General features: G+C 35.2%; 1 protein-coding gene across 2 annotated transcripts in view; it reads left to right on the top strand.

Annotated features, from left to right (window-relative positions):
• The window catches only part of LOC132111630 (tyrosine-protein kinase receptor), a 45,996-nt gene extending 20,432 nt beyond the window's left edge, over window positions 1-25,564 (top strand). The window contains exons 7-29 of one of the 2 annotated variants that reach the window (XM_059519122.1): window positions 116-265; window positions 1,305-1,405; window positions 2,038-2,198; window positions 3,369-3,463; window positions 7,405-7,485; window positions 7,757-7,931; window positions 10,843-10,993; window positions 11,070-11,201; window positions 11,481-11,637; window positions 11,905-12,087; window positions 13,002-13,100; window positions 14,147-14,299; window positions 14,399-14,512; window positions 18,864-19,050; window positions 20,219-20,309; window positions 20,403-20,467; window positions 21,447-21,576; window positions 21,853-21,950; window positions 22,119-22,211; window positions 22,323-22,424; window positions 22,561-22,695; window positions 23,505-23,595; window positions 24,317-25,564. In XM_059519122.1, the coding sequence (XP_059375105.1) occupies window positions 116-265; window positions 1,305-1,405; window positions 2,038-2,198; window positions 3,369-3,463; window positions 7,405-7,485; window positions 7,757-7,931; window positions 10,843-10,993; window positions 11,070-11,201; window positions 11,481-11,637; window positions 11,905-12,087; window positions 13,002-13,100; window positions 14,147-14,299; window positions 14,399-14,512; window positions 18,864-19,050; window positions 20,219-20,309; window positions 20,403-20,467; window positions 21,447-21,576; window positions 21,853-21,950; window positions 22,119-22,211; window positions 22,323-22,424; window positions 22,561-22,695; window positions 23,505-23,595; window positions 24,317-25,285 (3,713 nt within the window). In that variant the 3' untranslated portion in view covers window positions 25,286-25,564. Of the gene's footprint in view, window positions 1-115; window positions 266-1,304; window positions 1,406-2,037; window positions 2,199-3,368; window positions 3,464-7,404; window positions 7,486-7,756; window positions 7,932-10,842; window positions 10,994-11,069; window positions 11,202-11,480; window positions 11,638-11,904; window positions 12,088-13,001; window positions 13,101-14,146; window positions 14,300-14,395; window positions 14,513-18,863; window positions 19,051-20,218; window positions 20,310-20,402; window positions 20,468-21,446; window positions 21,577-21,852; window positions 21,951-22,118; window positions 22,212-22,322; window positions 22,425-22,560; window positions 22,696-23,504; window positions 23,596-24,316 lie in introns of both variants that reach the window. The other variant, XM_059519121.1, reaches the window with a different exon arrangement.
• The last annotated feature ends 2,059 nt before the right edge of the window (window positions 25,565-27,623 follow it).

Genomic DNA, 27,623 nt, shown 5'->3' with positions numbered 1-27,623 from the left:
GGAAGAAATGCAATATACGTATATCTGATAAGCTTTTAAAGCTCTGCTAATGTTTGTAGTATTTTGTGCATACAGATTTATCAGACATTTCATAAGTGTCTGAATGTCTTTGCAGACTCCTTACCCTTGGGCTCATACTGCTCATTTGAGTTGGGATCCTGTGGATGGTCAGTGGCTGATTCACAGTCCTCCTGGAGACTAGTTAGTGGACAACAGCTGACTGAAGACACTGATCTACTGGGCACAACTCTGCAAAACACTCAAGGTAAATGTGAAACAACATCTTCTTTCATTTATTTTATTGATTACCCATCAGAAGTACAGAGTTTCCATTCTCAGTGTTGAAATATTATTGCATTTATTACATAATTATATAAACAAATAATTTGCCAACAGACATACTGTACACTACCATTTAAATAGTTGGGGTCAGTAAGATTTTTTTTAAATAAATGTATATCTTTTTTCATAAAGGAATTATTAAACTGTTTAAAAGTGACAGTAAAAATTTTATAATATTAAAAAGATTTATATTTCTGTTGAAGATTAAAGTAATGGCTGCTGAAAATTCAGTTTTGCCATTGCACAAATAAATAAAAATTTTAAAAGTTATTTAAAATGATATATTTCACAATATATCAGCTTTCTTTAAGAAACATTAAAACGCGTTACAGAGCCTGAATGGTAGTGTATAAATATGTTGAATTTACAAAATAAATGATTTGTGAATAGATATTAATTCAAATACAGAACACATTTTGTAAATGTTTTTAAATTTACCTATTACCTTAAAAAAAAAAAAAAAAGATATATATATATATATAATATAAAAGCTTTGAGACAGGGACAAATAGGAGCCCCATGTATAGAAAAAATACTATCTTTTAGCAATCCTTTTAGTTATGAATGTCACCGGTGAGATTTTTCATGACATGGGAATCCAAAAAATTTGAAGGAAAACAATTTTCATGACATGTTATTGGCACCTGTGATTTTAACATGATTGAAATGTTATCCTTGGAAGGAGTCTTTCCAGATTTACAGGCTGCAGGAGAACAGTGCTGTATATAGTGTGATGTATTTGTAGAATGATGCAGGACAAATCTCAAATCCACAGCACAGGTGTCCAAGTCCACTTTATGGCTGATTAGTTGTATTCCAACTTGCTAAAGTGAAATGTACCCTTTTAAAAAACTGCACTGTGTTAGGAGACTTTAAAAGCCTATTTTGAAGATGTTTCCAGCTGTTTTTTTCTTGCAAGCATATCCGAGCACTTACCAAGTAATGATCCTTTCTCGCCTCAGGGCACTTTCTTTTCTTAAAGGCCACAGGTCGCAGTGAGGAAAGTGAGGTGTTGGTTCAAAGCCCAGCTCTCCCTTCGACTATATCCAATCAGGACTGTCAGGTAAGAGTTTATGTTGACAGTCGAAGACTAGGATTCTTTTAATAGTCTGTCATATTTTTTTAAAGATTTACTTTTTTTCTCTCATGCTCACCAAGGCTACCTTTATTTGATCAAAATAGCAGTATTGTGAAATATTATTACAATTTAAAGTAACTGTTTTCTAATTTAATATATTTTAATGTCCATTTATTCATGTGATAGCAAAGCTGAATCTTCACCAGCCATTACTCCAATCTTCAGCATTTATTTGAAATTTAAACCTTTTATCACATTATAAATCTCTTTACTGTCACGTTTGATCAATTTAATGCATCCTTGCTGAAAGTATGAATTTCTTAAAAAAAAAAAAAACTTTAACTTTCTCTACCTTTTTGAGCATGACTGTTCACATAAAATCATGGTTTTGCTATGTCACAATATTTGGATTCTGAGATTGCTTTATGGGCAGATTTCAAGTTAATTGTCCATGAAAAATGGGGACACATCTGTACAGCATATCTACAAATAGCTTACACAGAGTAACAATACATGCAGCCAAAGTTTCAATTTTACACTTGATTTTTCATGAATAAGATATTTTACGAGACATCTGATCTTGTAGCAGACGCTCAACTGCTAATTTTTCTGTCCAGTTGCAGTTCTCTCTGTACCTATACGGGGACTTCAATGGAACGGTGCTCCTGTCAGTGCTGGAGAATGGAGTGTCAGCGTCTCCTCTGATTTGGGAGATATCTGGACACTGGAAGGACGCCTGGCAAGAGATCACTCTGCCAGTTACTGAAATCTTAAAAGGGTGAGATGATTAGATGGATGTGTAAACAGACAGAAAAATACTTTTTTTAATCCCCAAGAGGAAATTTAGGGTAAAGGAAGATGGGGTAAAACTTCCCCCTTACTGTATATATCATGTATTTTTAACTGTAAAAATGTATGTAACGTACTTGGATATATTTAGCATGTACAGGATTGTTTTTGGACTAAACATATAAAGAGACCATTCTGTCCTAGTTCTGGGTTAAAAGAATCACCTTTCTGGATGAATAAACCATCAGGGGCATCTTATCTCAGCTGTCATATGATTTCCATAGAGTTATAATTGAATCATTTAATTTTAATGCTTTCTTTAGATTTTTTAAAAAGGTGTATTGAAGTAAAATTCCTAAATCAAATATGTTACCCTGGAGCACAAAACCAGTCTGAAGTCGCTGGGGTATATTTGTAGCAATAGCCAAAAATACATTGTATTGGTCAAAATTATTGATTTTTCTTTTTTATGGCAAAAATCATTAGGATATTAAATAAAGATCATGTTCCATGAAGATATTTTGTAAATTTCCTACTGTAAATATATAAAAACTTAATTTTTGATTAGTAATATGCATTGCTAAGAACTTGATGATTGACTTCACTTGAGGTGATTTTCTCAATATTTCGATTTTTTTGCATCTTCAGGTTCCAGATTTTCAAATAGTTGTGTCTCAGTCAAATATTGTCCGATCCTAACAAACCATACATCAATGGAAAGCTTATTTATTCAGCTTTCAGATGTTATATAAATCTCAATTTTAAGAAATTGACCCTTATGACTGGTTTTGTGGTCCAGGGTCACATATGTTGATTACATTTTGCATTTTGACTATTTATTTACAAATGAAATTTCATGTGGGAGCTGCAAGGGGTTTATGAGTTGAGGATAATATACAATTATTCATAAAAATGTACAATTAACATTACAATTTTAAAATACAAACAATACAAATAAAACATTTACTAAGTAGATTGTACAATTAAACAAAAAATTAGGAGGCAACTTACCCAGAAGAACTTCTTACCCTGCTTAGAGTGGAATTGTTGAACTGTATTTGAGTTATTTTATTTCATTAAATGTCTACATTTACATAAACAAATCTGATTTCACCTTTGCTCTTATTCTAAAATAATTGATAATTTGTTTTGAGCACAGCTTTCATCTTAAAGTGCAGGCCTTCTGGACTTCTGGATCTAAGGCAGACATTGCACTGGATGATATCTCATTAAGTGCAGCATGTTTTGACACAGGTAACCTTTAAGCCTCACACATGTACTGTACACATAAGTATGCACACAAACACTAATTTCTGGCAGAATAATGGTCCATTTGTTCATCCTTGGTACAAAAGTTTATTGACCACAGCACAGTTTTAAACTCAAAATTGCATCCAAGCATTCAGTGAAAGGGCGTTTTCATAAAATGTTGTATTTAGTAAGACAGACGGAGAATTTAAGATGTGATGCACACATGATGTCTAACCGCTGTCTCCAGTTAGCAGTGGGAGATGGTTCTCGTAACATGGTTGATATAGATTGTGCTTGATTTGTTTTGAAGGATGAGAGAAATGATAAGAGGACCTCCTATCTCGTAATCCGCAATTGTCGTAAAAATGCCAGCGATATACTTTCTGCTTTTCTAACTAGCATTTATAGATCTTCAGAATCAGATTTCTTTCCGTGCCACGGTTGACCGCAGGAATTGATGAGCCTGTTAATTGACATTCTAGACTTGTGAAAGTCGAGATTTACTATCCTTCTTAAATTTATTTCCCATAATCTGTGATTTTGAGAAATTCCTGAGCCATCTGCTCACTAAATATCATCTTTAGCTTTCTATTTAGTCCTCCTCTTGCTGTCATGTTGTCTTTGTCATGGTCTGTGGTCACTCACCACCTTCAAATCTCATCCAATAAAAGCCATGGACTTTGGAGGGCTTGAATTCTCTCTTTAATCTAAATGTTCTTTTTTGTTGATCTTTAGTTAATCTGAAATATAGGAGAAATGATAAACTTCTAAATGGTTGAAAATGTAAGCACTCTGGCTTAGTAGGTTTGTAGGTAATGCCAGTATGAATCTGGTTTATGATATTTCCTGCTCTTAGACCAGGAGGAATGTCCAAGCTGGTCCAGGCTGTTTTATCCTGGTTTGTGCTGGCTAGTTCTGTCTGACTGATAGACTAGCATAGCCATGTTATTCACCAGCAAAAATTGTCTATCAACTAGCATTATTGTACAAGTGGAGATAGTTGCCCAGGTAAAAAGAAGAGTACTCTTAAATGTATTTAGTAATGTACTTGCAATTCAGAAGTATACTAGAAGTAATTTAGTAATAAATATATGCTCATATGTTTGGCTTTTACTTGTTTGTACTTGTAAAATAATAATTAACAAAATAATGTTTTGTAATTCAATTCAAAGACATTTTACTTCACTTTTAAAAAGGGTACATAGCATAATATATTAGGCTACTGCTGAACTGTATTTTCCGCAAGCATTTCATCATCATTTGAAGTGCATCATAAACCATTTTTCCAAATATATGCTTCATATAACTATTTACTTTACCGTTTATGTACCTAAATTCAAACAAGCTCAACCCACCGTGTGATGCACAAAAACAAAACCTCGTTGGCTTTTGTAGAAGCTCAGGTGCGCATATGTAACACATGTTACAAAACCTGATTGGTTCTCGACAGATTTCACTAAAATACATCAGTTTTTGAAGAAGAACGTAAGATTTAAAGGGTTTGGAACAACAAGGTGAGTACTTGATTATGGAAAATATATATACATATACATTTTTAAATTTTTTGGTGAACTGTTACATTAAATGAAATATTCATTGTTATATCTTTATTTTCCCAGCTTCTTAAAACGTCTAGTGTAGATTTGGAACCTCGTGATTTTGTGACTTTAGGTAAGTATTTTATTTCTGCTAATTGTCGTTGCCAGTAGAAAGCTTTTTTTTAAGTGCAATAGCTACATTCAACCAACACTGAACAAAAAGAACAAAGTCCAATCACACTATTGTATGCTGAGACGGTAACATGTTTTCAGCAGAAATCATCCCAGCTTTCCTTTATTTTATTTTCCTGACTAGAAAACCAGATCAGCTCCTGCCAAACCCCCTTATAGAAGAAGAAAGCCGTCATATGTTTACAGCTGTGACTCTTATCAGGATCAACTAAACGCTGGATCTTCAAAAGTTTGTGAAATATTTGCATAGCATCATAGAATCTTTAAAATAAGTCCATTTTACACACCGGTCTGTTATTGTGGGTACATTGCCATGCCCCAAACGAAACGTGATTGGTTGCTTACCTGTCAGTCATATAGCCTCTTGGGCGTTGCCATTCAAAAAGCAGCCATGGTTCCCAGACCTTCTGCCGTCCATCATAAGGTCTGGCTAAGCGAGACTAATGGTTGCTTTAAGTCTAGGTATTGGCATTTCTCTGTCATATAACAACTATAAAAACATTGTCCAATGTATTTGCAGAAGGAATAATTTTATATACACAATTAACATGTTTTTTTTTTTTTTTTTATTATGTTGTGTATTTTTTCCCCTCAGTTTGTAATTGTAGCAATTTTAATGAAGTAAATATTAAATATTAATAAGTATTTCATTGTGAAATATTAGTTCAAATTTGTTGTTTTCAGATCAGCTACTTTTGCAATAGAAATCAAATTGAAATCAGATCAGAGGGACAAGCAATTAAAAGAGTGGTATGTATTATTCTCATATCAATGAATCTCACAGGTTTAATTCTGACATTTGGGGCTCTAGGTGTCGTACTAACTTTGGATTCAGGACCTCTGCTGTAGAAATGTTGGGTCTCTTCTAACCTAATGTTCAATGTAACAGAGAGTTCTGTATGGTGATGACAGACAAGAGGATAAAAATGAACACTCATGTCAAGCTTGATGAGAATAAAGTCTAAGCTTTACCTTTAAACTGAGAACGGTCAAAGAAATTATAATGCTTATCTATGCAAATTATAATAAATATAGTATTCAACAACACTACTCAAAACCACTGATTAATTATTTCCCATTTACAGACCCTGTAATGAAGCAGTTTTCAAATATCACAGTGTCTGAATTGCAAGCCCTCTGATGCTCATTTTTTTTGTTTGATTGAGCCATTTGCAGGCTTAACTTTTGTTAAAAAAATCATTTTATTCACTCTCTTTATTGATTTTCAGTAACTGCTTAATGTATGTTTGAACAGAAAATTGCATTATGCATATTTATTCAGTAATGGAATATTCATTGAGTACTTTCCATTAATACAGGTATTACAGAAATGTTCACAAATTGATTAAAGTTGTTCTGTTATAGCATTTCACTGATCTTTAATTTAATTTATCACATATTATAATTATTTTGGACAAGAGTTTGTATACTGTATGCTCTGCTGTATGTTTTAAATGTACTCAATGAATGTATTGATGTAATGTACACAGGATATAGTACATTAAACTACATTATAGTACATGAAACGGTGTGTTTGTGTCATTTAAATTTAGTGATTTTGTACTTTTTAATATACCATGTTAGAAATCTGAAAAATAGCTTTATTACAAACGAATAGCACATTAACGTGAAGCTTAATATTCTAACAGTAGTTCAAAAAGTATAAAAGCGTTTTTTTATAATGCAAAGAAATACAATTAAATTACACTTTAAGTGATTCCATTTATACAACTAAAACATTTTTAATATATTCCAATTAGCTTAAAGTTTATCTTAAGCATATCTTAAAGAGCACTTAACAAACTTAAAGTTCCAAAACAACACATTTATTATGCACTTAGTATAGTATAATAAAAATATAATAAGTGCATCGATATTAGTACAGCTGAAGTGTATTTCTTTTTTTACCTGGGTGACCAAGGATGTCTTGCTGAATAAGCTAGTTAAAGGGTTACTCCACCCAAAAATGTTGTTATTAATAACTTACCCCCATGTCGTTCTAAACCCATAAAAGCTTTGTTCATCTTCTGAAATTTTTTTGGGGTGGAGTAACCCTTTAAGATGACTATTTGGGAAACCAGCATCTTATAGAATACTGCTCGTGACTACCAAAAATAAAAAGTAAAAAACAATACAATTACACAAAGATTCATTGATTCCAACATGTCATTTTTGTTCTTCTATTTACTTGTTCTTTCACATCTGGTTTATTAGAACTAAATGAACTGCTTCTTGGACAAGGACTACATCATGATTTAGACTCCTTCAGTCCTCTCCCAGAACCCTCAGCATCAGGTATGGTTTCTGTCCTGCACATTTAAAAATACACTAGCGTTCCTAAATTTACATTTGGTAAGTTTGTGAAATAAATCTCTTATGCTCACCATAGCTGCATTTGATTGATCAAAAATACAGTAAAAACAGTAATATTGTCAAATAGTATTACAGTTTATTATTATTACAACTGTTTTCTATTTTAATATATTTTAAAATGCAGTTTATTACTGTGATGGCAAACCCGTAAGTTGTGAAACTTAAAATAAAATAAAAAATGTCTTATTTTCAGAGGTGTCCCAAATAACATGGTGGTTTACCTCCTGTGGAGCAAGCGGACCTCTAGGTCCGACTCAAGCCCAGTGTGACAGTGCCTATCGCAACAGCAATGTCAGTGTGGTGGTGGGGAAGGAGGGCCCTCTCAGGGGGGTTCAGATGTGGAACGTTCCAGCTACCAACATGTACAAGTAAGTTTAGAAGCTTTAAATAGTTCTGGTCTAGAGTCGTTCCTGGATTCAGAAACAGGTACCATACAGGTACTACTCATAGACTTTTTGGAGGTGCTGTTTGGTAAAATAAGATAAAATAAGTCTGTTGAAGATCATCCTATGCTTGCGACCAACATCCAAATTACATACAATTCAAATAAATATGTGTGCTCCTATAAACTAGTTTCACTTTTTAATGCTTTGTCAATGTAATCTTTGTAGTTTAAAAATCAGAGATTCTCCCTTCAAAATCCAATTGCAAGATGCATGTTAATACCAGGTGCAAACAGGTGACTCTCATTTCTTTTTTATAAAGGCAGCGAGAGGCATGACTCACTGGCTGTAGGCACAGATAAATCTCTTCCTGTACTCTGCTTAATCTGGCCTCTGTGTAGTCAAGCCTTTGAACTGATTTACAGTGATTATAAAGGCTAGTCATGGGAGCTCATTAAAAACAACTCCAAAACTGTCTGCGAAAGAAGGGCATGCAGAAGAGGAGATGCAGGAGACAGGAAAATATGACAGATAACTATCAGATGAACTTATACAACACTATGTTGTGATACTGTTGCATTCAGGGTGCCAGACTGAAATATAGAGATCTAACCCAGACAATCCCTCTTTCACAACGGAATTATTTTATATTGTATCCTTTTGTTTTGGTGCCCAAAGCACTGGCTGGCTTTAATAGCAAAAAAAATTATATTTGTCTTGAGATAGGAAGTTTTATCATTCTTAGTGATGTGGGGGAAGTAAAGTATTCCTTTTACATTTTTACAAATTACAGTATAATCACATGCCTAATGGTGATCATTTTGGGCTCATTTATGGCTTAATAGCTAAATATACTAACTGGCATATTAATATCAATTATAAAACTGTGTGATGATGACCAGGACCCTCAAGTACAACCCGAATTCCGGAAAAGTTGGGACGTTTTTTAAATTTTAATAAAATGAAAACTAAAAGACTTTCAAATCACATGAGCCAATATTTTATTCACCATAGAACATAGATAACATAGCAAATGTTTAAACTGAGAAAGTTTACAATTTTATGCACAAAATGAGCTCATTTCAATTTTGATTTCTGCTACAGGTCTCAAAATAGTTGGGACGGGGGCATGTTTACCATGGTGTAGCATCTCCTTTTCTTTTCAAAACAGTTTGAAGACGTCTGGGCATTGAGGCTATGAGTTGCTGGAGTTTTGCTGTTGGAATTTGGTCCCATTCTTGCCTTATATAGATTTCCTGCTGCTGAAGAGTTCGTGGTCGTCTTTGACGTATTTTTCGTTTAATGATGCGCCAAATGTTCTCTATAGGTGAAAGATCTGGACTGCAGGCAGGCCAGGTTAGCACCCGGACTCTTCTACGACGAAGCCATGCTGTTGTTATAGCTGCAGTATGTGGTTTTGCATTGTCCTGCTGAAAAAACAAGGCCTTCCCTGAAATAGACGTTGTTTGGAGGGAAGCATATGTTGCTCTAAAACCTTTATATACCTTTCAGCATTCACAGAGCCTTCCAAAACATGCAAGCTGCCCATACCGTATGCACTTATGCACCCCCATACCATCAGAGATGCTGGCTTTTGAACTGAACGCTGATAACATGCTGGAAGGTCTCCCTCCTCTTTAGCCCGGAGGACACGGCGTCCGTGATTTCCAACAAGAATGTCAAATTTGGACTCGTCTGACCATAAAACACTATTCCACTTTGAAATAGTCCATTTTAAATGAACCTTGGCCCACAGGACACGACGGCGCTTCTGGACCATGTTCACATATGGCTTCCTTTTTGCATGATAGAGCTTTAGTTGGCATCTGCTGATGGCACGGCGGATTGTGTTTACCGACAGTGGTTTCTGAAAGTATTCCTGGGCCCATTTAGTAATGTCATTGACACAATCATGCCGATGAGTGATGCAGTGTCGTCTGAGAGCCCGAAGACCACGGGCATCCAATAAAGGTCTCCGGCCTTGTCCCTTATGCACAGAGATTTGTCCAGTTTCTCTGAATCTTTTGATGATGTTATGCACTGTAGATGATGAGATTTGCAAAGCCTTTGCAATTTGACGTTGAGGAACATTGTTTTTAAAGTTTTCCACAATTTTTTTACGCAGTCTTTCACAGATTGGAGAGCCTCTGCCCATCTTTACTTCTGAGAGACTCTGCTTCTCTAAGACAAAGCTTTTATAGCTAATCATGTTACAGACCTGATATCAATTAACTTAATTAATCACTAGATGTTCTCCCAGCTGAATCTTTTCAAAACTGCTTGCTTTTTTAGCCATTTGTTGCCCCCGTGCCAACTTTTTTGAGACCTGTAGCAGGCATTAAATTTTAAATGAGCTAATTAAGTGGATAAAAGTGTAAAACTTCTCAGTTTAAACATTTGCTACGTTATCTATGTTCTATTGTGAATAAAATATTGGCTCATGTGATTTGAAATTCCTTTAGTTTTCATTTTATTAAAATTTAAAAAACGTCCCAACTTTTCCGGAATTCGGGTTGTATGTTGATCACTTTGTGAGAGACCCCGTTTAAAAAAAAATAAGGCAGCTGTATTTTCATGTGTAAAGACCCATGAAATACTGTGTGGAATTAGTAATATGAAGCATGGTATAAAGATTTGTTGTTTCCAAATAAAATTATTTACTGTAATATTAACAGTGTACTAAAGTCAATGCAAATTACTGAAATATTATCTTGAATATATTTACTTAGTTTACAAAAAAAATTAACTAATTAACTATATATATACTATACTATACTATATATATATATATATATTTGCTCTTTTTATTGGTATTAGGACTTTGGGATAGCAGGTGTGCCTTCTGTTTGTTAATTCAGTGCATGGGGAATACTAAGGGAACATCCTTATTTTCTAGGATTTCAGCCTATGGAGCCGCAGGAGGCAAAGGAGCAAAAAACCATAACAAGCGCTCACATGGTGTCATCATCTCAGCTATCTTCCCACTGGAGAAAGGTGACATACTCTACATCCTAATTGGACACCAAGGAGAAGATGCCTGTCCAGGAGTGAGTGAAGCAGGAAATTAGATATTTCTGTATAGATCTCAGTTTACATTTCTGTGTTTTCTTCTTATATCTACAGAGGAACCCCCTGACCCATGAAATCTGTCTTGGGGAGTCTTCTGTGATAGAGGATGGTTTTGACAGCGATGGTTCGGTCTTGAAGTTGGCAGGGGGCGGAGGTGGTGGTGGGGGAGCCACATACATTTATCGGGTATGATCTTTCTTTTCTTCCTGTTTTATTGTCTCAAACACATCTGTAAAAACATCCATCACTGACTTGTGAGTCCCATTAAGGGGAGCCATGTGGACGGCAGTTGTCGCCTAATAATTCCTGTGTAGACAAGCATTTTTGAGACATCCTGAAATAATTTGGAGTTGTCCAAATTGCAACACAGATGGAAGTCAAGGCCTGTCTGGAATCACTGGAGGCTTTCTTTTTTACTTGAATGAAAAGTAACTCTGATGTTGTTTTCGGGATGCACGGGGGCAGATGGAGAACGGGGAACCAGTGCCTTTGCTGATTGCAGCAGGAGGAGGAGGAAAGGCCTACCTGGAGGACCCTGAAAGCAGCCTGGACCAGATTTTTCTGGAACAGTATGAGAATGACACCTCCGCCACTGGTGTCAATGGCAAATCCGGAGCAGCAGGTATATATATATATATATATATATATATATATATATATATATATATATATATATATTAGGGATGTGCAATATGTCGATTTTTTTAATTACTTTTTTTGAACACTAACAGTTACTCTGTGGTTTAGATTTGGATGAAGGACAAGGAATATTCTAGCAAATTCCAAGTGGAACCACTTTAAACTAACTGTTTAAACTAACATTAACAATATATGTTAGAGTTAACATATATGTATGTGATTTTCTCTATTTCTGTGTGTGTTTATTTAGGTGGAGGAGGTGGATGGGGTGACCTGTCTTCACTCCCCTGGGTGGGGAAATCTCTTGTCGAAGGAGGTCAAGGAGGCTCATCCTGTCCTGAGGCTCTGTCAGGGCTGGGATGGGCTACATTTGGAGGGTTTGGGGGAGGAGGGGGTGCTTGCAGCGCTGGCGGCGGTGGTGGAGGATACAGAGGTGAATGTTAGATTAAAAACATGAGTACTCAGAAGTCATTCTAATATGCTTATTTGGTGCTCAAAAAAACTTTTAAAGGGGACATAACAGTTTCTTCCAATTTCATGTTAATCTTGAGTACCTATAGCGTAGTATTGCATCCTTCATATCGCTGAAGAGACTTTAGTTTTATCCGATTTCTAAAAGAAAGATACGGCTTTACAGCAACTCTCCGAAAAACGAGACAATCATACAAGGCCATACTCAAAAGAAGAATCTTTCCGAAATGTATACAAACCATGAAGGAGTATCTCTGGCACAGAAATACTCTGTTATACGTCTAACTCATTTTTTGAAACTTTGGTCATGTTTAGCATGAGAAGCCATCTATTAAGCAGTGTAAATAAGTCAGAATGCATGAAATAACATTAGACATCCCCTAAAATTAATAAATTAAATTAAATAAACATTTCTTTAAAAATCGTTTAGATGGTAGTGTATATAAAAATAATAATAAATTGTGTTATATAACTTTATTTAATATGTGATATAACGATACGTTGCATTTATTTATTATTTTTTTTACTACAAAAGCAAAATATTTTGACATTGTAATGGAAAATATAGGAGAAGCCTAAAGCTACAAGGTTTAGATCATAATTCAAGTGTTCTGTTCAAAGTTACTGAATTATTGTGCGTTATCAGTGACCCTTTGCACTGAGTTTTTACTGACAGATACTGTAAAAAAAAAGATCTGTTGTCAGTTATCACAAAGAATGACTTGCTTTGTTAGGCAGATGTTTCATTTTAAAAGAAGATTGTTGTACAGCCGTTGTTAAATCATCACATGTGCATTTGCACCGCAAGTCTTTTTTTCAATGTGGATTGTTTGATTTAATGATTATTATTAATTTTTTTTTGTCACCTTTGCCCAGGTGGTGATGCGCCCCTTCTTGATGGCATCACAGCAGATGGACAAGATGGTGTCTCTTTTGTTCACCCCATTGGAAAGATATTTCTACAGCCACTTGCCGGTCAGTTTTTATCTAATCCAGATTGTCTATAATGGTATACAGTTGTGCTCTTAAATTTACACACCCCTTACATCTGTAAGACATGAAAAAAAAATTAAGAGCGAAATAACAAAAAATTTTAGTGTCTTAAAAAATAAGATTTTTAAAAAAAATGTTTGTTTAGTTCTTATTAAAATGTCTTTAATTACACAAATCCAGAAACAGTCACTAAATCTTGCAGAATTTATGTATTTGCCAAAATGTATACACAGACACATGTATGTCACCTAGAAAAAAAATCAGAAATAAATCCACCAATTGTTTCAGTATTTTTCAATACACCCAGTATGCACTGGCACTGATTGTTTTTCTCATAGAAGTTGGCTGTATTAAGAAAACAGGCCACGCACACATCCACACTGATTCAGTAATAAACATGAAAACTTGTGGTAGATAATAGAAGACCTTATGTGACTTATTGAAGTTGGCGCCACTGTTTATTACTGCAAGTGTGTTTTGAGTTAAAGGGCCAGAATTCAGACTGACTGTCGCTTATGAGGCCGCGCACAAATTTCTGATATTACTTCATGATAACTTCATTATTAATTAATTAACAAACATTATAAAATGCTTAACAGAATAGTTTAAAAAAGATTCAGCGCAACTAGTTGCCAGTTAATTTACCAATTATGAATGCTATGATAAACTATCATAAATTTATCTTTAATTATGAACTTTATTTTTAAGGAGACACTGGCAATAATGTTTATGTTTTAGATTAAATTGAATATTTTAAACTGTACATTTTTAATTTGCAGCCAAAATTTTAATTTGTCAACTGTATTTCAACATTTACTATACAGATGGTTTCAAGGCAAAAACACATTTTCTTTTTTTTTTTTATAGGGGCTTTAAACTCCTGATAATTTAGATGAATAGTTATCTTGTTTGTTTTTCTCCAGATTTCAAGATTCCCAATTTTTTTTTTACAAGAAGATGCCCTAGACTGTAGCACTGGGGTTGTGAAGCAGTGCTGTGCAGTACTGATGTATTTGTATGTGTTCTAGCTATGGAGAGTCATGGGGAAGCTGAGATCGAGGTGTATCTAAACTGCAGCCACTGTCAGACCCAGAGCTGTAAGAGAGATGAAGATCCCAGACTCATCCTCTGCCTGTGTGACAGCGATGAGGTTCTTGCACCAGATAACGTCACCTGCCTAGGTACTTAAACAGCCGGTGGCCATTTGCCCTTCAAAGTTAGTCTATTAAAGCATTTGTTTGCAATATTTCTAATTCACCACTTTTTATGTCATCCAGCAGTTGTTCCATTGGGCTCCCTGGCAGATGGACCCCCATCCCTGATATTTATCCTGGTGGTGATCACATCCACGTTAGTTACAGGTGTTGTTCTGACCTGTGCCAGCCTCACGCTCAGTAAGAGACTCTTCCAGTTCTGCATCAGCTCTGTACCCTCTGCATTCCATCGTCTCTGACATGCTTTTATCTCCCCGGGACTTATTTAGGCTTGCAAAAAACTAGGGGAGGGCAACATCAGTGCCTTTAGAGCTTTTAGGAACAATAATTGTGAGAACAGCAGGAGGGAGAGTGGGAATTATAACCAAAGTTGGTCACTATTTTTTTTTTTCATGCCCCACAATTATTTTGCAAGTAAAAAAATAACTTTAAAACATTGGAGCCACTGGGCATTAGTGTTTCATCATTCAAAAAACCTAAAGAAAATGGATAAAAGATGTGACATGAACAAAACTGTGACACGAAAAAAACACAACACTAGGGACAATTATGTGGCCAAATTTTATACAGCACTTTAATACTGTGGGAAAGGCACAAGTAACAGTGACAATTAAACATATACACTAGCTTTGGCTATCAGTTTGGCATCAGTAAGTTTTTCGTAATACTTTATTAATAATAATTATTAATAATAATAATAATAATCACCAAGGAGGCATTAAATTGATCAAAAGTTACAGTAAAGACATATATCATGCACTTAAATGCCGTTCTTTTGAACTTTGTTCATCAAGAATGCTGAAATAAATATAATGTTTAATAATATATCAAATATTAAGCAGCACAACTGTTAACATTGATAATTGTTGTAAGAAGAGTTCTAAATCAGCATTTCTAAAGGACCATGTGACACTGACGACTTGAGAAATGGCTGCTAAAAATTCGGCTTTGCCATCACAGGAACAAATTACATGATGAAATATGTTCAAAAAGAAAACAGTTATTTTAAAGTGGTTTTCACTGTATTTTTGTTCAGATAAATGCAGCCTCGGTGAGCATAAGAGAATTTAAAAACATTTAAAATTCATACCGAACTTTTGAACCATAGTGCACACTGAGTAAAAAAATTTTTTTTATGAATTATCAAATTTGTATTACAGAAGCTTTAAGTTATGCTAAATAAGATAACTGCCAGTTAGGCCTCCAGCAATATATTTACATATATTCATTTGTTTCTTAATTCCTAACATTTCGCAGTTGCGCTTGCTGTTAATTTCACACTCAGTGTAATAAATGGAAAAATGTTTCATTTAACATTTCTTTTCAGTTTTTCAGATTTTGAGTGTGTTTTTAATATTTGTAAAAATTGCTTGCTTGTTTTTATCTACCGGTACCTAATTTATGTAGTGTTGCACAATATCGCTTTAAGGGTTAGTTCACCCAAATATTAAAATTATGTCATTAATAACTCACCCTCATTTCATTTCAAACCCGTGAGACCTCCGCTCATCTTCAGAACACAGTTTAAGATATTTTAGATTTAGTCCGAGAGCTCTCAGTCCCTCCATTGAAGCTGTGTGTACGGTATACTGTCCATGTCCAGAAAGGTAAAAAAACATCATCAAAGTAGTCCATGTGACATCAGAGGGTCAGTTAGAATTTGTTGAAGCATCAAAAATACATTTTGGTCCCAAAATAGCATAAACTACGACTTTATTCAGCATTGTCTTCTCTTCCGTGTCTGTTGTGAGAGAGAGTTCAAAACAAAGCAGTTTGTGACATCCGGTTCGCGAACGAATCATTCGATGTAACCGGATCTTTTTGAACCAGTTCACCAAATCGAACTGAATCGTTTGAAATGGTTCGCTTCTCCAATACGCATTAATCCACAAATGACTTAAGCTGTTAACTTTTTTAATGTGGCTGACACTCCCTCGGAGTTCAAACAAACCAATATCCCGGAGTAATTCATTTACTCAAACAGTACACTGACTGAACTGCTGTGGAGAGAGAACTGAAGATGAACACCGAGCCGAGCCAGATAACAATCAAAAGATTGATATCACTAAACTGCTTTATTTTGAACTCGCTCACAACAAACACGGAAGAGAAGACAATGCTGAATAATGCTATTTTTGGACCAAAATGTATTTTCGATGCTTCAACATATTCTAACTGACCCTCTGATGTCACATGGACTACTTTGATGATGTTTTTCTTACCTTTCTGGACATGGACAGTAGACCGTACACACAGCTTCAATGGAGGGACTGAGAGCTCTCGGACTAAATCTAAAATATCTTAAACTGTGTTCTGAAGATAAACAGAGGTCCTACGGGTTTGGAACAACATGAGGGTGAGTTATTAATGACACAATTTTAATATTTGGGTGAACTAACCCTTTAAAGGAACGAGGAGGGAACTAAGACAGGGACTGCTATTAATCTTAAAACATGGCCTCTGAAATTAATGCTATAAATAAACAATCAAGACAAATTATTTTCAAAACTAACTGCAGTCTCACTTGATAGGCTTTTCTGTAAGTGTGTGCTGACCAGTATCTTATAGTATTATAATTGCTGCTATTTAACATGTGTTTTTTTACCTGCAACAACGTTTTGTGCTTAAAAAATGATTATTTTCCAGTACAGGACAGTGAGGGAATATTGAGGGTGTCATAATGCACTGTCCCTATAAATGTGAGCGTCTTGTGGAATTAATGAGGTTATACATTTGTTCTTCAAAAATATTGGTCAAAATGTATAATACTTTCATCACACTGGTGGCTGTCCAAAACACCGACCTATGAATTTAACTCTCATAAAGGGAATCTAAAAAATTCCTTTTTAAGTTTTTTATATCAAGTCAAAAGCAGTGACTTTGGGGTGCACCAAGATTTGTGATTATATTGATAAATACTTTATTACATATAATCACTTAGGATATTTTATTGTATATAAATAGATAAGAAAACAAAAAAGAGATGATAACATGATGGCCGAGATTATAAATAAATACTGTTTGGTTTTTCCCCTTACATTACAATTTAAAATGTTATGCTTAAATGAAAGCTATAGGCATTAAAACATTATAATATGCAATAGAAGCTTGGCATAGAAAGAGTGTATCGTTTGAATAGAAGAAAGAAAGTACTTGCTTTTATCACCACCTTAATCTGGTCAGTGTCAGTAAATAAAGAATATGGCACTTTACAATAAGGTTCTATCGATAAACTAAAATTAACCAACAATGAGCAATACACAATACACAGCAATACACATTCTTCCACTATATATTAATCTTTGTTACCTAGTTAACAATAAAATAAAAATAAAAATAAAGCTGTTCATTGTTTCTTCATGTTAGCTCAGGTAATATTATACCTCTTTAGATTTTTAATAATGTATTGGTGAATGCTGAAATTAACATAAAATGTTAATAAAATGTTTTAGAATTATTTTTCATTGTTAATTCATGTTGTTATTGTATAGTAGATAACTAATGTTAACAAAAGGAACCTTATTGTAAAGTGTTACTGAAATATGTATTGTGCATTCCTAGAAATTACTATTTACTTTAAATTTCTTTTAGAACCCATTTCTCTTTAAATATGATTGAGATATGCCATAAACCAACAATCTGTCACAGTGCACTAACTTTATGTATATGTGATGGACTCATCACTATAAATGCTTTATTTTTATATTGACCATGCTTAATATCATGTATCCTCCTTATGTTTGACTTAAAACATATTGTTTGTTTGACTAATGCTGTGCCATGACTTGTTTTGTATGTATTTTTAAGGTAAATAAAGACTTGTCATAACCCAAATTCCCAAAGAGAAGTGAAAAGACATCTTAAAGCATGTTTCTTGAAAAGTTCTTTTGCTTTGCATATTTTGAACACTATATTTAATTTTCGGCAATTTACATGTAATCTAAACTCAAATGCAAACAACAGAGTGAGGTGTCTGGTCCTTAGTTAACAGAGCTCCACTGGACGCTAATTGTGTGTCTTCCCCTGAGCTCTCCCCCATGCAGGTTGGTAGTCTTTGCTCGGGTTAACCCTCCCCCCTCACCCCTAATACCTGGTCAACTTCCTGCCGGCTTCGCTTCGCGCCACTGCGCCAGCAGCCCGACGGCAAAAGGGACCCCTCACCTCCACGCAACGCCCTCCCCAGCAGACTACCAACCTGCATCGGGGACATGGGCAGCCTCCACTGAGGGTGAGTCCACCCTGCCCGATCGCTTGCTGACAGGCCCAGAGCTTCAGTCCTCACCTGAGGGGCTTTTCTGGTTTTATAATGCACAGTTTTGTCCTTGATAGAATTCCATGGGAGAAATAAGTGCACTTGGTTGTTCTGTTTCTTAGAGAAAATTACCACCATTACCATCACTTCATCTTGTACAAATTGTACTCTTAGACCAATAATTATGCAAATCAAGCAGGTGAAATTATTCCTAAAGAGAACTTCTTAAAAACAGCATCACTTTTGCTAATTCCTTGTGTGTTTTTGTCTTTTTTGCAGTCTATTACCGTAAGAAGAGCCACCTGCATGCGGTCAGGATTCGACTACAGAGCCCAGAGTATAAGCTTAGCAAAATCCGCTCGTCAACCATAATGACTGACTACAACCCCAACTACTGCTTTGCTGGCAATCCAGCTTCACTGAGTGAGCTTAAGGAGGTTCCACGTAAGAACATCACCCTCCTCAGGTATCTACATGCCACTTCATACATGCTGATTGTTTTTAAATGTTTGTTTTAAAAGTTTTTAAATGAAGTATCTTATACTCAGGAAGACAAAATACAGTAAGAACAGTAATATTGTGAAATATTATTGCAATTTAAATAACTTTTTTCCCCTTTTTTAATATACTTAATGTAATATATTCTTGTGATGACAAAGCTGCATTTTCAGCATCATTACTCCAGTCTTCAGTGTCACATGGTCCTTCAGAAATCATTCTGATATGATCGATTCTTAATATTATCAATGTTAAAACAGTTTTCTGTGGAAACCATGATACTTTTTTCACAATTATTTGATGAATAGAAAGTTCAAAAGGACAGCGTTTATTTGAAATAAAAATCTTCCGTTAACTTATAAATGTCTTTACTGTGATAAATAATGCATCTTTGCTGAATGCTGAATGCATCTTTGCTAGATTATTCTGATTATTCTTTAATTTAATCATTCTTTGATCTTAAGACTTTGAGGCTTTGGTCTTTAGTAATAATCTTTTTTGTTCTTAGAATTTATTGATCTAGGTTAATGATATTTGTAAATACATTAATGCTAATTTATATAAAACAAATAAAAAATAGTTTCTATAGAAGTTGACATTAACCTAGATTAATACATTAAAAGATTTTTCATTTTTAATTCTTGATACCTAATGTATTATCTAATGTTGACAAGGTTAAGGCTCAAGGATGGTAACTGGAAGAATCTGCATGCACAGAATTCCATGTAAAGTTCTGTGAAATCTTCAGAGTTTGAATGGAAAGTCTTCCACATCCACTGTGCATTATATGTTTGCATCTGTGCATTACATTTTATTTTGGCTAATTTGCAACACATTTGCAATAACTCTGTAAAATTTTGAAAATTTAATTCAAAGTTATTGAAAATAATACCCAGGTTGTGCAGGTCCTGTTATTAGTTAAAATAATGTTCTAGGTTAAATACAAGTTGAGCTCTGTTGACAGCATATGTGATGTGCTGTTGAATAACAACTAAAAGTAATGTTGACTTGTACATGACTGCAGTATGTATCACACTGAACCCACAATATACATTTAATATTCTGTGATGACATGTAAAAGTACTGGAAATTAGTTCCATATTTAAACATGTCAGTAATGAAATTTTTAACTATAGGGCATTGGGACATGGTGCTTTTGGGGAAGTGTATGAGGGACAGGTTTTGGGTATGAATGGAGAAAACACAGCCATGCAGGTTGCTATAAAGGTGAGTATTCCCAGATCTGCCTTTCCCTTTGAAACAGGTTTCTGGCTTCTCTTAATTGATTCTGTGTTTTATCTCGCTCCATCCCTCTGACAGACTCTTCCAGAAATCTGTTCAGAGCAGGATGAGATGGATTTCCTAATGGAGGCTCTGATTATGAGGTATGCTTGGCTGCAGCAATGCTGTGGCCCCACATGTGTGCGACAGACAGAACATGAGGGACGAGATATTGCCATTCCAATCCTCTGCTCTCAGTCACACTATCTGTAGGCTATGAAATCTGTTTCTTTTTTTAATCATTTGTCGCGATTAGCGGGTTCACATCTGTTGTTTGTTTTTGAGGGTATGGCATCCTCTTTAGACAAGCAGCAGATATTTTCTAGTGATTCATAGTCTTCTGAGCAAAGCTGTAGCTAATAAAAAAACATCATATCCTCCATACTTCATTTGCATGGGCTAGATCAGTGATTCCCTACCAGTGGATATTTTCATTTTGACTTGGCTTTGTAAAATTAATCAAACAGAAATGTTAAAATAGGTCCATAATATAACTTATAAAATTTATATTACTATATAAAATTATATAAAATAAAAACTCATAAATATCTTTAAATGAACATTTTAAAATAAAACATTAAAGCTGCAAAAGGTGAAAATACCTTTTATTTATTTACTTACATGAAGAATTATTATATTGGTACTAATGATTTACTAGTGCAATACTGAGCTTTATTGGTTGGATTATAGGGATATATTATGTAAGACAAATATAGTTGGAAAAACTAGCCTTAATAATGCATAGATTTGAAAAAGTTATGATATATCATAAGAAAAAGTCAAAGTATTCCAATGAGATGTTGCTATTTATTTATTTTTTCAAGATCTGTAAAAGGATCACATTGTTCAGTACAGTGGCTTAAAGATTTCTCAGAGATCTGTTTCCGTTCATTTCAAGATGCTTAAACCAAAATGAGCAAAAAATAAAATAAAATAAAAATAAACATTATAATAAATGGAATACAGTCAAATATTAATTTGAAAAGACGTATTCATTCAATATTATCATTGACATGCTGTGTGTGAGTCAAGTTGTCCAGTAGTTCAGTTGTTGTTTTTTCCTTCGCTCTTTTGTGTCTGCAGTAAGTTCAGCCATCAGAACATTGTGCGCTGTATTGGTGTCAGTCTTCAGATCCTGCCTCGCTTCATACTCCTGGAGCTCATGACAGGAGGAGACATGAAAACTTTCCTGAGACTAAACCGGCCCAGAACTGTGAGTGTTTGTGTGTGTTTGAGTGTATAGACATCATACTGTTTATCATATAACTCTGTTTCTCATTTTTGCTTTCATGACGATTGTTTGCCAATATTTGTTAACATACTTTGCATTAGAAAACAACATTAATTATGAATAATACATTTTATTTATTATGAAGAGAGGTAAGATAAGCACAATTTAAATACAAAACAATTCTCTAAAAGAACTTTGATTTGTACAATAGAAGTACTGTGTAGTTCAGAATTATTAATATTGTTTTTTTTCCCACAGAATCAGCCGTCTTCTCTAAGTACGCTGGAGCTTCTACATATGGCCAGAGACATTGCACTTGGTTGTCGCTATCTAGAAGAGAACCACTTCATCCACAGGTGATTTCTCACAGCCAAACCTGACTGAATTTTGCCCTAAAGTAGCATTCATTGTCTCGATAAGTGGAAGCTGCTCTCTAGCGAATATGTAGATGTCATGAACTCATCGCAGCGTGTGACCTTGATGTCTCACACAAGTCAAGCAGGTATGTCTGGTGTGTGTTTCAGGGACATTGCAGCACGAAACTGCCTTTTGACCTGTCCCGGTCCAGAGAGAGTGGCTAAAATTGGAGATTTTGGGATGGCTCGAGACATTTATAGGTGCTTTTATCAAACTTCTTATCTCACATGCTTTTTTGTATTTTAGTACCTGTTAAGTGTAATAATGAGAAGAAGCATTGAGTTTTGACAAAGGAATACTTTGCATTGCAGGGCGAGTTACTATAGGAAGGGCGGCCGTGCCATGTTGCCAGTGAAGTGGATGCCACCTGAAGCCTTTCTAGAGGGCATTTTTACATGCAAGACTGACACCTGGTACATAGCAGATCTGGTTTACTGAAAGACCTTCTTCTGTTAGCATAAAAAAAAAAGAAAAAAAGAAGAGTGTATAAAAAGAGCAGATAGTTGAGGCCAGACATGGTCATTACATGCCATTTGTCTCCATCTGCAGGTCTTTTGGGGTACTGCTGTGGGAGATTTTCTCTCTTGGATACATGCCTTATCCCTGCAAGACCAATCAGGAGGTATTGGAGTTTGTAACAGGTGGAGGACGTATGGATCCGCCGAAGAGCTGCCCAGGCCCTGTGTAAGCAACAATAACAGCTTTGAGAATAGATATCATGCCTAACCTTAACTTAAAAGTGTAGTTCAACCAAAAATCTAATTTCTGTCCTTAATTACTCTACCTCATGTTGTTATAAACCTGTAAGATGTTCATCAGATGTTCATGTGCATCTTTGGAAGACAAATTAAGATATTTTTGATCAAATCTGAGAACCTTCTGATCCTCCATAGACAGCAGTGCAACTATCATGTTCAAGGCCCAGAAATGTAGTAAGGACATTGTTAAAATAGTCCACGTAATCAGTGGTTCAACCTTAATTTTATGAAGCTACGAAAATACTTTTTGTGCACAAAAAAAAAAAAAAAAAAAAACATTTTTCAACAGTGTGATAGTTCCCTTGCTGTCTATGCAGGGTCAGAAAGCTTCATCTTAAATCTTAATTTGTGTTCTGTAAATGAACGAAGGTCTTACAGGTTTGGAACGACATTATGGTGAGTAATTAATGACAGAATTTAAATTTCTGGGTGAACTATCCCCTTAAAGGAGATATCGAATGATCTATTTTTCACAAGTTGGTATGATTCTTTAGGGTCTTAAAAAAATGTCTATAACATACTTTTATTTACAATTCCTCAATGTAAACACCATGTAAAAGTGAATTTTGCATCCAGTGTCCTCTTTAAATAAGTGTGAATGTAAAAAAATGTGACTTAGAAGCTATGAAGAAGTATATATCATTAGTGAAATGTGACCAATCTGTTTTAATTATGATAATTAACAGGATAATTGTTACAATTACTATAAGCTTTTTGGATTTCGTTCTGTTTTAGCTATCGAATCATGACACAGTGTTGGCAACACTTTCCAGAACACCGACCGAACTTCTCTACTATTTTAGAGAGGATCAACTACTGCACACAGGTATAACAGAGTCAGAAGCTGACAGATTTAAATTAGATTTTATTTTATTTTTTTACGTCAAATGGTGAGTTAATTTAATTTGCTGAGATCTGAGGTTTTCAAATATTTTTCTGTCTTGGTACCCTCTTCCTAAAATATATTATTGTGTTCAAACAACTATTTTTACTTTATGAGAAAAATGTTAAGCATGATATAATAAAAACAATTAAAAAATTTAATAATTTATTTTTTAATTGTTAAAAACTTTATTACTGGAGCATCTTTTACATTAAATGTTGTTTCCAAGCTTGTATTTATATTCTATGATAATTTTTATTAACATTTTAAATGAACTCTTTTAAATATTAGAATTCAGTTTTCATATTTGTTTATGCTTTATATCATGTGCTTTTGTCATTATTAATTTTTATATTTCTGTTTATCTTCATCTTTATTTCACTTTTATTAATTTTAGAACTTTAACCTAAACTTATTCCTTTTAGGTAGTTACCAAGGCAACTTTTTCTAAATTCCATTCAAGTTTAATTTAAATTGTGATTTATTTCAATTCAAAAAGAAACCATAAGGAACACCTGAACTACTGGAAGATTTATTTTATTTCTTAATCTTAAAAAGTGGAGTCAACAAGATAAAATAATCCAGTAATAGTAGTAATAATCAAAAACCCCGACTTGCATCACTTGTATTGACCCTTTTCTTCTTTCATCCTTTGATCCGTCAGGACCCTGATGTCATCAACACCCCTCTTCCAGTGGAGTATGGTCCAGCTGTCGAAGAAGAAGGTGGCACTGTGATCCGTCCTGAAGGATCAGGCAGTATGACCCCTCTTCTAGTGACCCACTCTATGTCCCAGGAAGCTTCCCCTCAAATGGGCATCACTGGTTCAGCCCCACAAGCCCTCAAACCTACAAAGCTACAAAGACTGGTTCATCTCGCACAGGAGGGGGGCACGTACAGAGAAACATTAGAGCCATCTTGGGCTGAGCCAGTTCCTGCTCCAGGAGTTTGTCCAGGACAATGGCTTCAGGTCCCAGAGAACCAGCCGTGCTCCAGGAGCAGTTCATCATCAGGCAGCCAGAAGCTAAAGAACAAAACTAAAAACCTTTGGAACCCCACCTACGGCTCCTGGATCCTGGAGAGCTTCGGAAGAGGGAAGACAGCCTTATGTCAAACCCAGTCCATGCCTCTGTCTTGCAACCCCACGTCTATGTCTGTCCCGTCCTCTACTTTGGAGCGCATTGACCCTGGAGTAGAAATTGACACAAATACCTCGACATCCCCACCTTTGTCTGCAGCATCCTCCCAGACCACTTTCAGTCCTACAGGGACTCCCTCTCAGAAGGGCCCAACAGGGGCTACGGGCGGCTCACTCGCTGCGGTTATGGACTTGGCAAAACTCCAAAGCTTCCCGTGTGGCAATGTTAACTATGCGTATGATGAGCAGAGCTACGAGACTGAGAGTTTGCCTGTAGTTTTGTCCAAATCTGTGGGGCCCAGCACCAGCTCTTCAGCTATGCCTTCACTTGCTGCCCTTGGCCTGGCCACGACATTTACCCAAAAACCACTGGTGAAACGCCATGCTAGCTATGGACATGAGGATGTAAGGAGGCACACCCAATCTGAGAAACCCACGAGGGACAGGGATTCTGGCTTTTCCTTGTCTGAAGACCTCAGTGTCACCCCTGTGTAGTATTGAAGAATAGTCCTAATTTTTTGGTGTTATTTTGTTTTTGGCACAGAGGTATTTTACTGCAATATCTGCAGTGGATTAGCTAGAGCCAGAATGGCAGGTTAAGACTGGAATACACTTCACAACTTTTAAAATCTGTGTAATTTTAAAACACTAGGCATTGTACATAGGTGAAACAAAGCACCACACACTAAATGACTAAGATTCAGTCACTTCACTTTTTTTCGCAGGCTTAAAAGGTTGATTGTCAATAGTGTAGAGACGTATCACACCACTCACTCCGAAGTCACTTTCAAACCAAGCAGTTTTCATGACAAATGAAAACAATGTGTTCTAAAATTGGCTTAAAATATCAAACATGTTTGATACTCTCAGAAACTATCATAGGTAAAAAAAAAAAAAAAAAAAGTTATCATAGCCTGAAGCTAAAATATGATTCTTTATCCATCATACACTATACAATTTTCTGTGAAATCTGTGACTACCAAAATCTTCAGACTTTGGTTATTTGGTCATCCTTATCCAGACGGCAAATTAGGGCAAAGATCTGAGGAAATGTTTTGTAGTATATTCCAGTCTTTAGTAACTGTATGTTGGAAACTATGAGCAAGAGACTACATCGTTGCTGTGAGGTACCAAAGACATGAGTCGTAGCTAATTTGCCATTATGAGGCGGCAAATGGCTGATGGTTTCTATGGAAACTTCCACTTGGCTAATAGCAGCCTTTTTACACTGGATTCTCATCTACTGTCAACACTGTGAAAACACGATGTTCACTTTAAGGACCACATGAAGTGAGAAGTCCTTTTCTACTGATTAGTCATAATTATCAATGAATACATATGTAGGTTTAGATGTCCTTTACAAATTTGCAATTTGCAGCTGATTTTAAGTTTATATTACAGGAAGATCCAATGCATGTTCAGACCGTAACATTGAATTGATTTGTTAAAAGTAGTTGTTTGCTTTAAGCTATTTGAGTGATTTGACCAGCTTTAAAAGAAACACAAAAAAGTTGATCTAAAAAAGGGACAGTTCACTAAAATATTAAAATTGTCATTATTTACTTACCCTCAAGTTGTTCCAAACCTGTATGACATTCTTTCTTCTATATTTTCAAAAATATCTGATGAAATGATTTTCAAAGCCATTTTTCTCCATACAAAAAAAAGTCAGTATGTTGTTTTGGACTGCCGTAGCCAACCGGTCTGTATTTTTTTTCCTCTTTTAGAAAGTTGTGGAAACGCTATCATGGATTTTTTTTTATTTTGATATTCACCATTTTAGAAGGTTACTCAACTTCTATACTAAGACTTTCACTTCTGAGAAACCCTGGAAATGTGAAAGAAGTCCATCGAAACACTCCATAAAGTATTTCACACACAGAAGAAAGTAAGTCATACAGATGTCGAACGACATGGAGATTAATAAATGTTGACAATGTTTTTCTCTTTTTTTGGAGGTGGGGGGGGGGGGGGGGGGCTGTCCCTTTAGAGCTTAGCTCTGTCCCCAGTAACTCAGAGGTACTCAGATTGTGTTGAAAGTTATTAGTAATAAGGAAATGCTGACAGAAAGCACCACTGATCTCAGATCAGGTAGACTTTACAGGGTGTTTTGACTAGAAAGTAGCATTGAGGACCATTTATTTAGACTAGATTTAGTGTTTTGTGCATTGTTTTGTCTGCTGTTGGCTTTGAAAAATCAACTCATTTACAAACAGTATGTTGCCTTTTCACTGAGTATGTGTTTTGTGTGCGAAACGTCGAGATAATTGTGAGGGCTTCACAAAGGTGTTGCACTCAAATGTATTAGAAGTAAATGAGGCATGTGATACGGGATGTAATTGTCGTGGCTGCTGCAGAGATTGTATTGATTTACATGTCAATGCACTCCTCTAGGGAGCTTTTCTTAAGTTCTCAAAAATAATTCTCAAAATGACTATTGTTTCTTAGTACATTTCCCTCAAAAATAAATTAGTAAATAGAAGTGTGATTTATCTATGTGAAGTGTGACTGTGTTCCCACAGATCACCTGCAAATTTCAAGTATTACAGCAAACAGAATCACAAACCGCATAACACCTCAGTGAGCGTAATGTGATGCATGAGAAGTTTGATTTTGAAATTATTCTTAGGTATTATTACGAATTATTCTCCAATATTTTATTGGATATTGTAGTTATTAGGTGAATAATGTTTTTGTGTGCCAAGATTTATTTGTGTGTGGACTTATTAGTTATTTAGTTAGGGACTGCTGAGAAAAGCCTTATGCAATGCACAGATAGATGAGACTGAAGTGTATTAGCACAATCTTGAGTTTATTATTGTCTTGTTTAACC

The sequence above is a fragment of the Carassius carassius genome, chromosome 31, assembly GCF_963082965.1.
Source record: "Carassius carassius chromosome 31, fCarCar2.1, whole genome shotgun sequence".
NCBI lineage: Eukaryota > Metazoa > Chordata > Actinopteri > Cypriniformes > Cyprinidae > Carassius > Carassius carassius.
This window is presented reverse-complemented; position numbering and strand designations above follow the sequence as displayed.